Source organism: Chaetodon trifascialis, chromosome 18 (assembly GCF_039877785.1).
Source record: "Chaetodon trifascialis isolate fChaTrf1 chromosome 18, fChaTrf1.hap1, whole genome shotgun sequence".
Lineage (NCBI taxonomy): Eukaryota > Metazoa > Chordata > Actinopteri > Chaetodontiformes > Chaetodontidae > Chaetodon > Chaetodon trifascialis.
Window position 1 is genome coordinate 1989078 of NC_092073.1, and position 13451 is coordinate 2002528.

The window sequence follows — 13451 nt, forward strand, 5'->3', positions numbered from 1 at the left end:
GTTAGTGGTGTCAGTGGGCACTTTTTGTCCAGTGTGAAAGGGATAATAACTCCAACATTTAATTTAGCAAGACAAGAGAGTTATCACTAACCTGTGGAGAGCAGCCACCAGACGCCATGTTGAGGTTGACCTCCAGGTTGACAGTCCTGCTGTCCTTGTGTTCCAATTCATAACTGCATACTGCAGTCACGCCCTTGACTCTATGCTAATATGATTGGCTGGAAAAGAAGGTGACATCTGATACAGAAAATTCACTTGTGATGCTGTGAAGTTCACAAATGACAAGCAGACCTTGTAAGCTTGGGTTCAGCAATCTATATCTAAATGTAACAACTTCCAAATATGTTTTTGATGATAATTGCAAATACTTTTAAATACATGTATTTTTGTATGTCTCTTTTGCATTTCTATTGCTATTATAATAAATATTTGTGTGTGCATTATACAGTGAATACATTGTACACCTTTTTTACATGAGGATTTCTTTTTTACATTTATATACAATGATATATATTTTTGTGTACTGAAAAATATTTTTACAGAGAGAGTTATTTAAGCATAAATCACAAAATACATTTGTGACTCCTGTGCTCATTCATTAATATTGAGATTCATCTGATTCCTTTGAATAGACACTGCTAAATCCACAGGCATCACTGTAGGGACTGTCAGAAAATCACAAGGAGTCCTCAAACCATCCAACACCTTCACATCTCTGCTGGTGCACGATAATAATAATGATGTTGATAATAATAATGATAAGAATAAGAATAGCAATAATAATGATAAACTTTATTTAATAGCAACATTCATTCAAGAATTGCAGCTCTAAGTGCTTCCAAGACAAACTGACAAAGTCCAGTTGCGAATGATTAAATGCCCTGAAGCTTCCCTTGGTTGTAGTCCATTAAGGGCTTTGTATATGAGGAGGAGGACCTTAAAATCAATCCTGAATGTTACAGAAAGCCAGTGCAGAGCAGCTAGAACTGGACTAATGTGCTCTCTCCTCTTGGTTCTGGTCAATTGCTGAGCTGCAGAGTTTTGAATGAGCTGAAGTCTTGCGGTGTTTTTTTTTTTTTTTTTTTTCGGGAGGCCAGTAAATAATATGTTACAGTTATCAAATTGGCTTGAAAGAAAGGCATGAATCAGGTTCTCAGCATCTTTCTGATTTAGAAATGGATGTACTTCAGCGAATGTTTCTAAGGTGGAAAAATGCAGTTTTAGTCACCTTGATGTGACTTGGGGGCTCATGCATGCGATATGTTAAATTATTTTGCCAACAGGGGGCGGTATAAGTCAGCCCTGACGTTGTTGTGTATCGGCGATTGTGACGGCTACTGGTGATGAATGACAGCGTAAGCAGCGGATAAGCTACTTGGCTGGATGTGACGGGGAGTCCTTTGACTTTTCAATCGAAAAATGTCATACGTTCACACTGCAGACGGTCCGGGCGGGATCAAGTGGGTCAGTGATTCCTTGACGTGCGCGTGCACGTGACTCGCAGCTGGCATCAACTGCGTCAAGTGTCTGGGAAAGAAAAGTTGCTCCGCGAGCCTCCAGTATGTGAGACGGTCTCTCCGCTGTACCGAACAGTTGTGACAAACAAGTCCTGGGAACTTATAGCTGAACTGTGAACTTTTCCTGAGCCACAAAACAACTTCCACTGGCTGAATCCAACAATGGACAGCTCGGGCTGCAGCAGAGACTCGGCGGCGGAGAGCAGCGGGTCGGCGCGCGGAGAGGAACCGAGCGGCGGCGGGCGGGCGGAGCTGCTCATGTACCTCACCCGCCTCCCAGAGAGATACCGGACCGCCAAGTTAAGCCTGGCAGCTCACCTGCTCTGCTGGGCTCTGCTCCGATGGTACCAGGTGAGATTTCTAACTAACATCGTTGGCTGCGAAAAGTTTCGAGAAAAGTTTAAAGACAAACAAATGATCAGACAAATGATCGGGAGTAGCAGAACAAGACCTTAGTGGAGTCATGAGGATGTGATGTTGAATTCCACAGAAATAATCCACCATGAAGCGCAGCATTTCAAGAAAAATATGCAGTAGTCCCCTCACAGCACCTGTGACATCGTCTGCTAAGAGTCAGACACTGAGCTGGAATGAATTCTGCTTGGTGGAGATGATGAAGCCTAATCTAAAATGGATTCTTTATGGCCCATGACAAAATATGACAAATACTTTATTAACGCTGTCAAAACGTCACACTGATTCACTGAATTATAGGCTTACACTTGTTTTCAAGTCTAAAAATAGTTTAAGTGAAGTTACCGTGTTTTTTTCTTTTTTCTTTTCCTTTTTATTGACTGCAGTTTTAGCAACCACATGCTGATTTTTTTTTCAGACTCCAGCATTGTCTTTTTTATAGATTATAGACTGTCAGTGGTTGTCCTATGACAACGACTCACTCTGCTCTCCAAATGAATGATTTCAAGCATATAGTAAATACAAACTAAGGAATTGAGTTGTTTTTGTTGAATTTTGGCTGATGAATGAAGTTTATTTATTTATACAGTTTAAAGGTACAGATGATGATAATCAGGCCAGCTGACAGTCTTGTCTGGGCCCGGGACAAGATAATGTTAGATGGGCCCTCCCCTCCACCACCGCCGGGTTTTTTTTGTCACTAAACATCACCAGTTATGTTTGATATATTGTGATAATGCAATAAATAAGGTATTTTATATGAGGGGAAAATCTTAGCTCTCCATGGCAGCTGAGATTTTTGTTAAATATGACATTTATATACTTGTCACAAAGGACCTGCTAATATTATTAAGAGTTATGCATACACATTTTCTAATTCTTATACATGCAGGAAAAATAGACCAGGGAAGAATAAATTAGGCATTTTAGTTTGAAGAATTTTCTCTTTGTCAACTGATAATACAGTAAATATGCATGTATATCAAACTTTAAATGAAAACTTTATCAGTTCAACGTCATGCTAGAATTGTCAGTTCTGTAACTTCAAAACCAAATGAACATCTCATAACTGACATAAGTTCCTCTCTTCTCCTGTCTTCCTCTCCTCACCTCTGCTCCTTCTCACCTCTCTCTCTTATCTTCCTCTCTTCTCATCCCGCTCTCTCTCTCTGTCTTCTTCTTCTTCACCTGCAGCCTGACTCTGCTCCTCCGCTCCACCGTGACACTGACACACCCCCTCTCTCTCCTCTCTATCACCGGTAGCCTCACTGCTGCTCCGGACTCGGTCCAGAGTGACACAGCCCCCCTCTCTCTTCTCCGTCACCGGCAGCCTCATTCTGCCCCTCGGCTCCACCGTGACACAACCCCCCTCTCTCTTCTCCGTCACCCGTAGCCTGACCCCTGACTCCTGACTGCTGCTCGCTCTCCCTCCTCTCTGTTTCTGTCAAAGATAACGTGTTTTGTCAGGCTTTGTACAAGCTAGGCTAATGGCCGTTAACATTAGAGCTAGTCAGTTAGGCTGCGTTACAAGGTTGGCTGCACTACTTACCTTGCTCTATTCCACTCGTCCCAGCTTCACTGTCGGGACATTTTTTTTAAAATATTTGTTTAGAACATTTCTCAACCCTTTGTTGCCCTCTTCTCTTTTTCTCTTTTCTTTCCTTTTCTGGGCACCGGACTTGTGCTTACCAGATATTTTGATCGTAGACCCGCGCGCCTTCTCAACTTCAAATTAATAACAACATCAAAGTTTGATCTAGGCCAAACCATTTTTGTGTTTGGGGTGGAAGGGTTCATGATCACTATTTCTCAAGGACAACTAGGAGAATACAAATAAAAAACTGTAATGTGATTGAAATAATAGTTTTCCACAAATAGGACTATTCTTACATTTTTTTAATTCCACAATTTAATGAGGGCCCAGTTGTGGGCCCCCCTCTCCCTGGGCCCGGTACAGCAGACCCATTTGTCCCCCCCTATCGGCGGGCCTGATAATAATAATAATGATAACTGATGGAATAATTCTCTAAATTGTTTCAAAGTTTCAGTTTCACAATAACCACTTGACTGTGTATCATTTGATACAGTTATCAAATGATAATGTAACTTTTATTATAGCTTAAAGACCACAAACTGACTCAAGCATTATCTTAATCTTTCCTGACTGATTGGATCAATGAACATACAGTGTTACTGTCGTGTTCTGATGATAATGTGGCCATAAAATAACAATGTTTGCACTTTTTATTGTAAATTAAAGGTAAATTGAAATAACAGTCTTTATGATTTGTACATATCACCAACCTAATATTTTAGACTGAAGGACAACTTGGGATAAAAGTAAAGAACAAGAGTAATTTTGTCCGGCATTACAGAGATGGATCTTTCTGTTGTGAGTTTGATGTTTTGGAACCATGTAAAACAAATATAAACTTCTGGAGGGACTTTGCATGACACAGTGGTCGACCCACCATCCATTTATATGAACGCTTACATTCCATGAAAAGTGAACCAATATTCATCCTTCCACTGAAGAGTCAATAGAACGATTGGCTGCTTAAATCCTTTCAGATGTTTGGAATAGTTGAGTCCAAATCATACCAATAATGTGAATATATTACAAGAATCTACAGAGTGTGGTGATATTTTTCATTTCAGTCATCAAGTTTTAATTAGTCCCCTTTTTCCAATTTCTGAAGTAGGAGCTCATGCAGTCGTGAAAGGTCATTTTTAATTTCTCTGTGAGAGAACACAAGAGAACCTCTTGTGTGCAAAATGATTCTCAAATGATAATTTTTCCACCCAGGTGATTATCTTTTTTACCCATATTGCACGCAAGGTATATTCTGGCCCAAATTATTGACAGCATAATGGCTTTTGTGCACTTTAGTTGGTGATGTCAGTGCTTAAGTGCATCATGAATGGTTGTCTTAACTCCCTGCACATTGACTTGACAAAACCATTAGCCAGCTTAATAAGACGGGGTGTGTCAGGAAGAGGGTTGGTCCACAAGGTTGAAAATGTCTGTGGATTTGGCTCATGTTCTTGTCTTTGCAGCACTGACTGCAGGGACAAGCAAAGTCATGTCTTCACTCTGCCTGCATGCTCAACTTTGTTCAGCAGTTATGGAGGTGTGTTGACTCATATCCAGCCAGACTGATCCACCTCCTCTGCACATTATTGGATTCCAAGCCTCAGTTTTCAAATCTCAGTTCATGGACAATTGCAGACATGCTGTATGTGTATGTATGTATGTATGTATGTATGTATGTATGTATGTGTATGCTGTATCTTCACTGATATTTCAGAGTAGAACAAAACACCCTTTGGGCGGTGCAACCTTTTTCCATGACCCTCCTCTTCCCCCCTTGGCCTCAGTGGAGGAGGGGGGTCTTTGAATGGCTTAAGGTGGATTTGTCCATAGTTGCAACAGCCACTGAAGGATTTGTGATTGCTGTGAGCATTAGACACCTCCGATTGGAACATCAGAATCAGAATCAGATTACTTTATTGATCATTGAGGGGAAATTGGATTAGTTGCTTTTGCTTCCAATGTAGTAAATGAAATTGAAAAAGGAAATAAGAATATCTTAGAGAAAATATGTAAAAATATGTACACTATACACTATACTACAATGTAAATCAACTAGGGCTGTCAGTTTAACGCGTTAATTAGATTAATTAATTACGCTGCAAATTAACGCGCTATAAAAATTAACGCAATTAATCATGAGTGGCAAGTCAATGCACAAGCATTTTAAATTTGGCCCTTTGAGTGACCCGTAGGCTGCAGTGAGGTCGCATCCTACCTGCGCCACTAGTCAAAAACAGGGTGACAACAGACATGGATGCGACACCGGAGAGCGAGGCAAGCCTACTTGGACCTTTGAACGGCAAGTTTATTTATAAAAAGAACAAAGACGGGACTATTAACAAGAACGCAGTGATTTGTACCTTGTGTAAAAAAGAATTTTCCTATCACCGTAGCAGCTCCAGCCTGAATTATCATTTAAACGCTAAACATGTAGTTGCTGCTAGTGCTGCTAGTGCTACCGTGAGCTCACTCTGCCAACCCACACTTGCTGAGTTAGGAAAACGAATGAGCAGAGCCACGACAGAAAAACTGACAAACTCAATCGCAAAGTGGGTTGCTGCTGATTGCAGGCCGATTTCAATCGTGGAAGACGAGGGCCTAAAAGAGGCGTTTCAGATAGCGTCATCTGACTCTAATTTCCAGCTACCGTCGAGAACTACAGTGATGAAAAGAATTCACCAGCTGTAATGTGAATGTCAGCAAATTGTAATGTCCTAGAATTCAAATTCTTTATTTGGGGACCTTTAGCAGATATGAGATTAAAATGCGATTAATTAGATTAATTAATTACAAATCCTGTAATTAATTAGATTAATTTTTTTAATCGCCTGACAGCACTAAAATCAACCATAAATAATAAACAGTATGAAATATGTAAATATGTAAACTATGTGCATTAGGGATGCACGATATATATACATATATTATTATATCGATGTTCGTCATTTTTTAATATATCGGCATCGGTCCGATGAGTAAAACTGGGCCGATATTAACAACTGATGTTTATACCCGTCTTGTTGCTATTTGTGTATGTGTGTCGGGAGAGGGGGAGGGGGATTTGGCCATGCAGTATTTGTTTGGGCGCGTGTCAGTGACACAAACGCAGCACAGGATTGTGGGGTGTCACAAGAAGATATTCGAAAAGCAGTATGCAACACTTGCAAAGTCGAGGTAATGCGAGGAGGATGCCGCACCACAAATTTAATATGTCATTTGAAAAACCGGCATCCAGAAGTTCATAAACAATGGCGGGAAGCTAACGCTGCTAACGTTAGCCAGCAGGCAAAAACGAAAGCAGCAGCAGCCGCAGCTGGGAGCCCAATACAGCAAGTACTTGACCAAACCAAGAAATTTGCCAAGGACAGCGCAAAAGCCAGGTCAGTAACAAACAAGGTAATGGAAAAGATTGTTCTTGACAACCAGCCATTTTCCATAGTGGAAGCCTTACTGCTCAGTGGATTGATGACAACTTTGAAATGAAGAGAGCTGTTTTGCATGCACAAGAGTTTGCAGGATCGCATACGGGGGCTGCTATTGCTAGCGCATTTGACTGCATGTTTGCTCAGTGGAAAATTAAAAAAGAATGCATGTTGTGCTTCGCGACAATGCACGGAATATGCAGAAGGCAATTGTTAAAAGCCTGGGCTGCATTTCTCATACGCTGCAGCTAGCAGTGCATGATGGAGTGTTAAGCCAGCGAAGCATCTCTGACTGTGTGGCTATTGGAAGGAAAATAGTCTGACATTTTTGCCACTCTCAACTCACCACCTCTCGGTTGAGAGACATACAGCACGAGTTAGGCATGAAAGATAAGATGCTACAACAAGATGTCACAACCAGATGGAATAGTACTTTTTATATGATGAAAGGTCTACTGGACCAGAAGCGTGCACTTGGTGTGTATGGAGCAGATCATGAACTGCCTGCTAGTTTCAGCGCATATCAGTGGGGCCTTGTTGAAAACATGACCACGCTTCTCACTCCATTTGAACAATTAACGAGGGAGATCAGCTCACATTTGGCTACTACTGCGGACGTGATTCCCTCTGTTGTGGCACTGAAACGTTTGCTGAGCAAGGCAGCTTACACAGACAGTGGGGTCCGCACAGCTAAAAACACTCTACCAGAAGCTGTGAACGAGCGATTTGGAAGCACGTTCTCTGAGCCGCTTTACTACTTGGCAACAAACCTTGACCCTAGGTACAAAGACCGTTATTTCGACACTGTCACCAAGCAAGCGGCGGTAAATATGCTCCAGAAGCAAGTGGACAAAATGATGTACAGCGACAGAGCTACGGAGACACCGGACACGGAAGAACCGCAAGAGAAGAGGAAAACTCGATCATGGAACAGCAGGCAGGCCGGACAAGCCACACCACCAAGTGTGCAGGTATCGTATTATCAGACCCTATTTTTTATTAAAATAAGGAAGCCTGTTAAAATCCTTTGTGCAATGATTTTTTTATTAATGTGCTGTACATTCCATTGAGTTACTAAAATAATAGATATACTTAAATGAAAAAACTAATTGTTATAAAAAACCTTATTTAGCAATGCTTCTCTGTCCTCTTGAGGTTGACCTTTAGCACAGGCCATCTGCTCAGGCAAAGTTCACCAAAGCTCTTAAGTGGAGGGGAGCAATGTTGTAATGTCCAGATTGCTGGTAATTTATCATACATACAAAGTAATACACTTGTCTACATTCCTGTAGGTGCATGGCTATCTGAGTGAGCCCCCCATCCCCAGAAATGAGAGCCCACTGCAGTATTGGAAAAGCAACATGTCTTGCTTTCCTGTCCTGGCCAAAGCAGCATGCAAATACCTTTTGGCTCCATGTACAAGTGTGGACAGTGAGCGTCTCTTCTCTGCTGCATCACACATTGTTGATGAAAAGAGAAATAGGATCCACTGCGAGAAAGTAGAAATGCTTCTCTTTGTAAAAAAAACAAAAAACAAAAAAACCTGCCTTTGCTGATGAACGAGGCCAAGACTATAACCTACAGTGTCAGGTGGAAACACTATTTTAGTGTTTGGGACATTTACTTTGAGTACATGGTGGCTGCTTTAAGTTGGAAAATGTACAAAGACTACCATGTCTTTTGAGTTACAGTTATGTCAGTTCTAATATTTTGATTTACCATTTGTATAGATGGGACTTGAAATTGACTTGCACTGATTTGCACTCGTATAGTGTTTTTTATGTTTGCTTGGTGGAAACATTGCGTAAGTGTTGGGACATTTACTTGAAAATTACAGTGCAAGTTGGAAAAATGTGCACTGACAGTCAGGACATGTTTTTGATATTTTTGATTGAACCTTTTTCACAGAATTGAGTTTAAATAGAGTGGACATGGGCTTAAAACATGTTTTGCAATTTAATAAATGCCTGGTTGCCATGAATACTGGAAAGTTTCATAAGGTAACTTTGTCAGGATATTATTTTGATTTATGATCCTTATTTTAATTTATGGTCCAAACTTTCTTACAGGAGTTTTATAAGTTGAGGGTTGAGGGTACTTTAATTTACAATAACACTTGCTGCAAGTGGTAAAGGTTGCTAAAAAGTAACACTGTTGGTCACTTGTGTTTTATGGTAGCCCTGCATGCTTTGAAAATAAAGAAGACACACAGAAATTCAGTTTGCATGATTTTCAGTCTGTACAAAATTTTATCATCTCAGAAACTTTTTTTAAAACATATATCAATATCGGTAAATATCTGTTATCGGCCATAACAGCAATGTTGATAGTGGATATTGGTATTGGTCCAAATTTTCATATCAGTGCATCCCTAATGTGTATTATGCAACAATACATAGCAACCATGTATAGAGAAATATATCTGTTGTGCTATATATTCTACATTAACTGACCAGAGGAGGAGATAGAAGCCACTGATATCAAGACAAGGAAGCTTTTCACAATGCATGGAGGGTTTCATCCCAAGTCCAGCTCCCTGCGACTGTACGCATAGCAGACAGAGGGAGGCCGAGGACTGGTGAGCGTCAGAGCCATTGTCTAGGAGGAAACAACTAAGATCCAACAACTAAGATTGAAGAATACACCCTGTTTCTTAAAGATGAGCTGCTAAGCAAATACCTCAGACAGCAGGAACCTGATAATACTGATAATCGCCCTATATATATGTAGTATATACGTATATATTTATGTGTGTATATATACTAGTGCTGTCAAAAATATCATGTCAATTTTAATGGCGTCATTTTTTTTAGCGCAAGATTAATGTTCTTTGTGACCTAGTGAACTTGTAGTTTTTTATAAGCTGTGGCCACTGCTAGTAACATTACAAAAACTACAGGATCCGATTGTAAACTGGAAACAAAACAATAGGCATGCCCCACACACGTGTTTGGTCTTGCCTGCTCGCTAGATTTAAAAAAGTAGGCTACCGGTTTGTCAAGCCCGAAACGCCGAAAATGGATGCGAACGAGATTCTGAATGGAAAGTTTAGTTCCAAAAAGTTGCCAGATGGGTCGACTGACAAGACCAAAGTTATCTGTGTGTATTGTTGGTGTGAACTGAGTTATCACCGTAGCACATCCAGTCTGAAATTCCACTTGATGGCCAAACACACAGCGAATGCGAATTCTCTGCAACCTCCTTGTCAAAACCAGGCGACAATGGATGGCTTTCGACAGAGGCATAATATTAGACATAATGAGATGTAATGTTCATTCTTTCTGGAGAGAAATAAGAGGCTGGGTTGATAAGCCTCTGGTGAATAAATAGATGAGCGTTATAGTCTGACTGCTTGTATGTTCAAAGGAAACTTAAGAAAGGAAAGTTTAAGCCATGATTTAACTGCACTATAGCCTGAGTCCTAGTTTGCAATGATGTGCACTTTGTAACTTTATCTTGTATCACCCTGTTTTGATCCCTTAGAAAGGGTTGTTGAAGGAGTTTTTTTGTACTTATTTTTTGTCATCTGTTTATTGACAGTGTTAAATTGTGTGAGATTTTGCTTCAAATGTGAATTACTGCTCAAAGTGAGAATGCTAGTGTAAAATATAACACTACACGTTGTTGTTTTCAATAAAATCATTTGCACAAAGCAAGCGTATCCACTTTTCCATGTTGATAAGATTATTAAAATGATAATTAATGGGACATTTAGAATAGATAAAAATGTGTTATTAATTTGCAATTAATCGTGAGTTAACTATGACATGCATGAGATTAATTGCGATTAAATATTTTAATCGACAGCACTAATATATACACACAAAAGTATGCAAAAGTATTCATACCCCTTGAACTTTTCCACATTTTGTCACGTTAAGACCACAATCACACATATATTTTATCGGAATTTTACGTGAAAGACCGACACAATGTGGCACACAATTGTGAAGTACAAAGAAAATTATACGTCCATCCATCCATTATCCCTACTGGTGAGCGTCAGAGCCAGTCGCTTTCGGGGTTGCGGGGGGCTGGAGCCTATCCCAGCTACAATGGGTGAGAGGCGGGGTACACCCTGAACCAGTCGCCAGCCGATTGCAGGGCCACATGCAAGGACAAGCAAACATTCACACTCACACCTACGGACAATTTAGAGTCATCAATTAACCTAATGAGCATGTTTTTGGTCTGTGGGAGGAAGCCGGAGTACCCGGAGAGAACCCACGCATGCACAGGAAGAACATGCAAACTTCACACAGAAAGGCCCCGCCTGACCCGGGGATCGAACCGGCAACCTTCTTGCTGTGAGGCACGCGCACTACCTGCTTGCACCACCGTGCAGCCCAAAATTATATGTGATTTTTTTTTTTTTTTTTTTTTTACAAATAAAAAACTGAACCTAAAGTATTAAAAGTAAAAGTACTCATTATTAAGAATATATATATATACACACACACACCTATATATGTATATACGTGTGTGTGTGTGTGTGTGTGTGTGTGTGTGTGTGTGTGTGTGGTAAATGGACTGTATTTATCTTGTGCTTTTCTATTCCGACGACCTCTCAAAGATCTTTTACCCACTCACGTGCACATTCATACAATCGTAGTTAGGAGAAAATTATACAGTATCTTGCCCAAGGATACTTTGACTTGTAGACTGCTGAGAATATTGAACCACTGACCTGATAAGTGGACGACCACTCCACCTCCTGAGCCACCTCACAATGTTGTCTGAAATTAGTTGTACGTTACCAGGGACCACATCATAGTTAAGATGAAGATGGCGCTGCGGATGGCTGCCTCGGTGTGTTGGTGCGCGTTATTTTGTTTTGTGTTTTAATTCTAGAAAAAAACTGTCTCTGTTCTGAAAAAAAAAGACTGTGTTTCTTACTTGTGTATATATATTTATATTGCTATATTTTTACTTTTTAATAGTATTTTTTAGTAGATGCGTCATGTGCCAACTTTACCAAAGCAAATTCCTCGTATGTGTAAAATCGTACTTGACAATAAAGTTTTTTCTGATTTCTGATTCTGATTTCTGGTTATGGGCAGTTAATGTTAATTTGTATTGTTAATGTTGACCTAAGATTCCTTTTTTTATTCAATGTGGTATGAGAAAATCTTTAGTATAATGAATACTGCAAAGCAGGGGTTAGGGTTCAACAAAGAGTAATGAAACAAATGATTGGTGTGCTGTAGTGACTGCTGAATCCTTTCACACACAAATTGTTAGAAATAGAATGAGACTTTTTTGCTTCATGGTTTTATTTCTGTTATTCTCATGGGGATACATGTAGAAGAGCATTATTTTTCATTTTGAAGGGGATATGTGTGTATGTTACCACTACAGTGGACATCATACATTAACAGAGTCAATATACTTAAAATGGAACTTGTGAACATTTTTTGCAAGATGCACTTACTAAATTGTAATATGTACAAGTAGTGGACAGCATGCATGGAAGCAGTTATAGGAAAAGATGAGTAATTACTTTCCTGTGGACTCTAACAGCTCCAACGACCTGGTCACCCTCATTTTCTGAAAAGTCAGACAGTTGTTTGAAATGAGACACACAAAGCAGTTAATCATGTATGAGAGTGGACTCTGTGACTGTAGTTGATGCCATAGATCCAAAAGTGAAGGGATACGCATAAGTAATTACCTGTAGCCTTATGGTGTAAGATCGCTGTCAAAAAGACATGTCCATAATTAAAGTTTTGTATTTGTAAAGTTAACAATTTGTTTGCCATAAAAGTTGTTTTACACAAAATTCTGCTGTCATATACGTGAGTCTGTGAAATTGGGTTTGGGTTACGGTCGTTTTTATATGAGTATGAATCTAAATGCTGTGAGTGCAAAGTCTTATGAATACAACTCAATTTTCTACGACTACAAAGTCTTCACTGTGAATATGAATTCAAGTTTACGGGTAGACTTGAAAAGTGCTGAAATGACGTCACTGAGGTCACAGTCAAGTTGCAGGGGAAAGTAATTGATCCGCGATTTCTCCAACATGTGCATGCCCCAGATGCAAACATGCAGGGCAACGCTGCCAGCCCCATAGAGACTCCACTGGCAAAGCTCTCAAGTCTCACCCATTGGGTGTGAGACACACGCATTTCAACCCATTCACATGCTCACACGCCGGAGCCTATCTCGGCTGTCAACGGGCGAGAGGCGGGGTACACCCTGGACCGGTCGCCAGCACATACACACACCATTCACACTCACACTCACTCCTAGGGGCAATTTAGAGCCACCAATCAACCTAATGAGCATGTTTTTGGTCTGTGGGAGGAAGCCGGAGTGCCCGGAGAGAACCCATGCATGCACGGGAAGAACATGCAAACTTCACACAGAAAGGCCCGACCCGGGAATCGATTTCCACACAGAGAAATTACCAGGATAATGCCCACCAAGTTGTGCCACTATTTTTTAAAACAGTGGAATAGGTAGAGGAATTGGTGATGTGTCGGTCGCAAACGAAACGGCTCG

The 13451-nt window shown here is 40.4% G+C and overlaps 1 protein-coding gene across 3 annotated transcripts in view; it reads left to right on the plus strand.

The window, feature by feature from the left end:
• Window positions 1-1352: 1352 nt before the first annotated feature.
• Window positions 1353-13451, plus strand: part of arhgef4 (Rho guanine nucleotide exchange factor (GEF) 4) — a 227619-nt gene continuing 215520 nt past the window's right edge. For 2 of the 3 annotated variants that reach the window (XM_070986356.1, XM_070986357.1), the window contains exon 1: window positions 1353-1868. In XM_070986356.1, the coding sequence (XP_070842457.1) occupies window positions 1680-1868 (189 nt within the window). In that variant the 5' untranslated portion in view covers window positions 1353-1679. The remainder of the gene's footprint in view (window positions 1869-13451) is intronic. The other variant, XM_070986359.1, reaches the window with a different exon arrangement.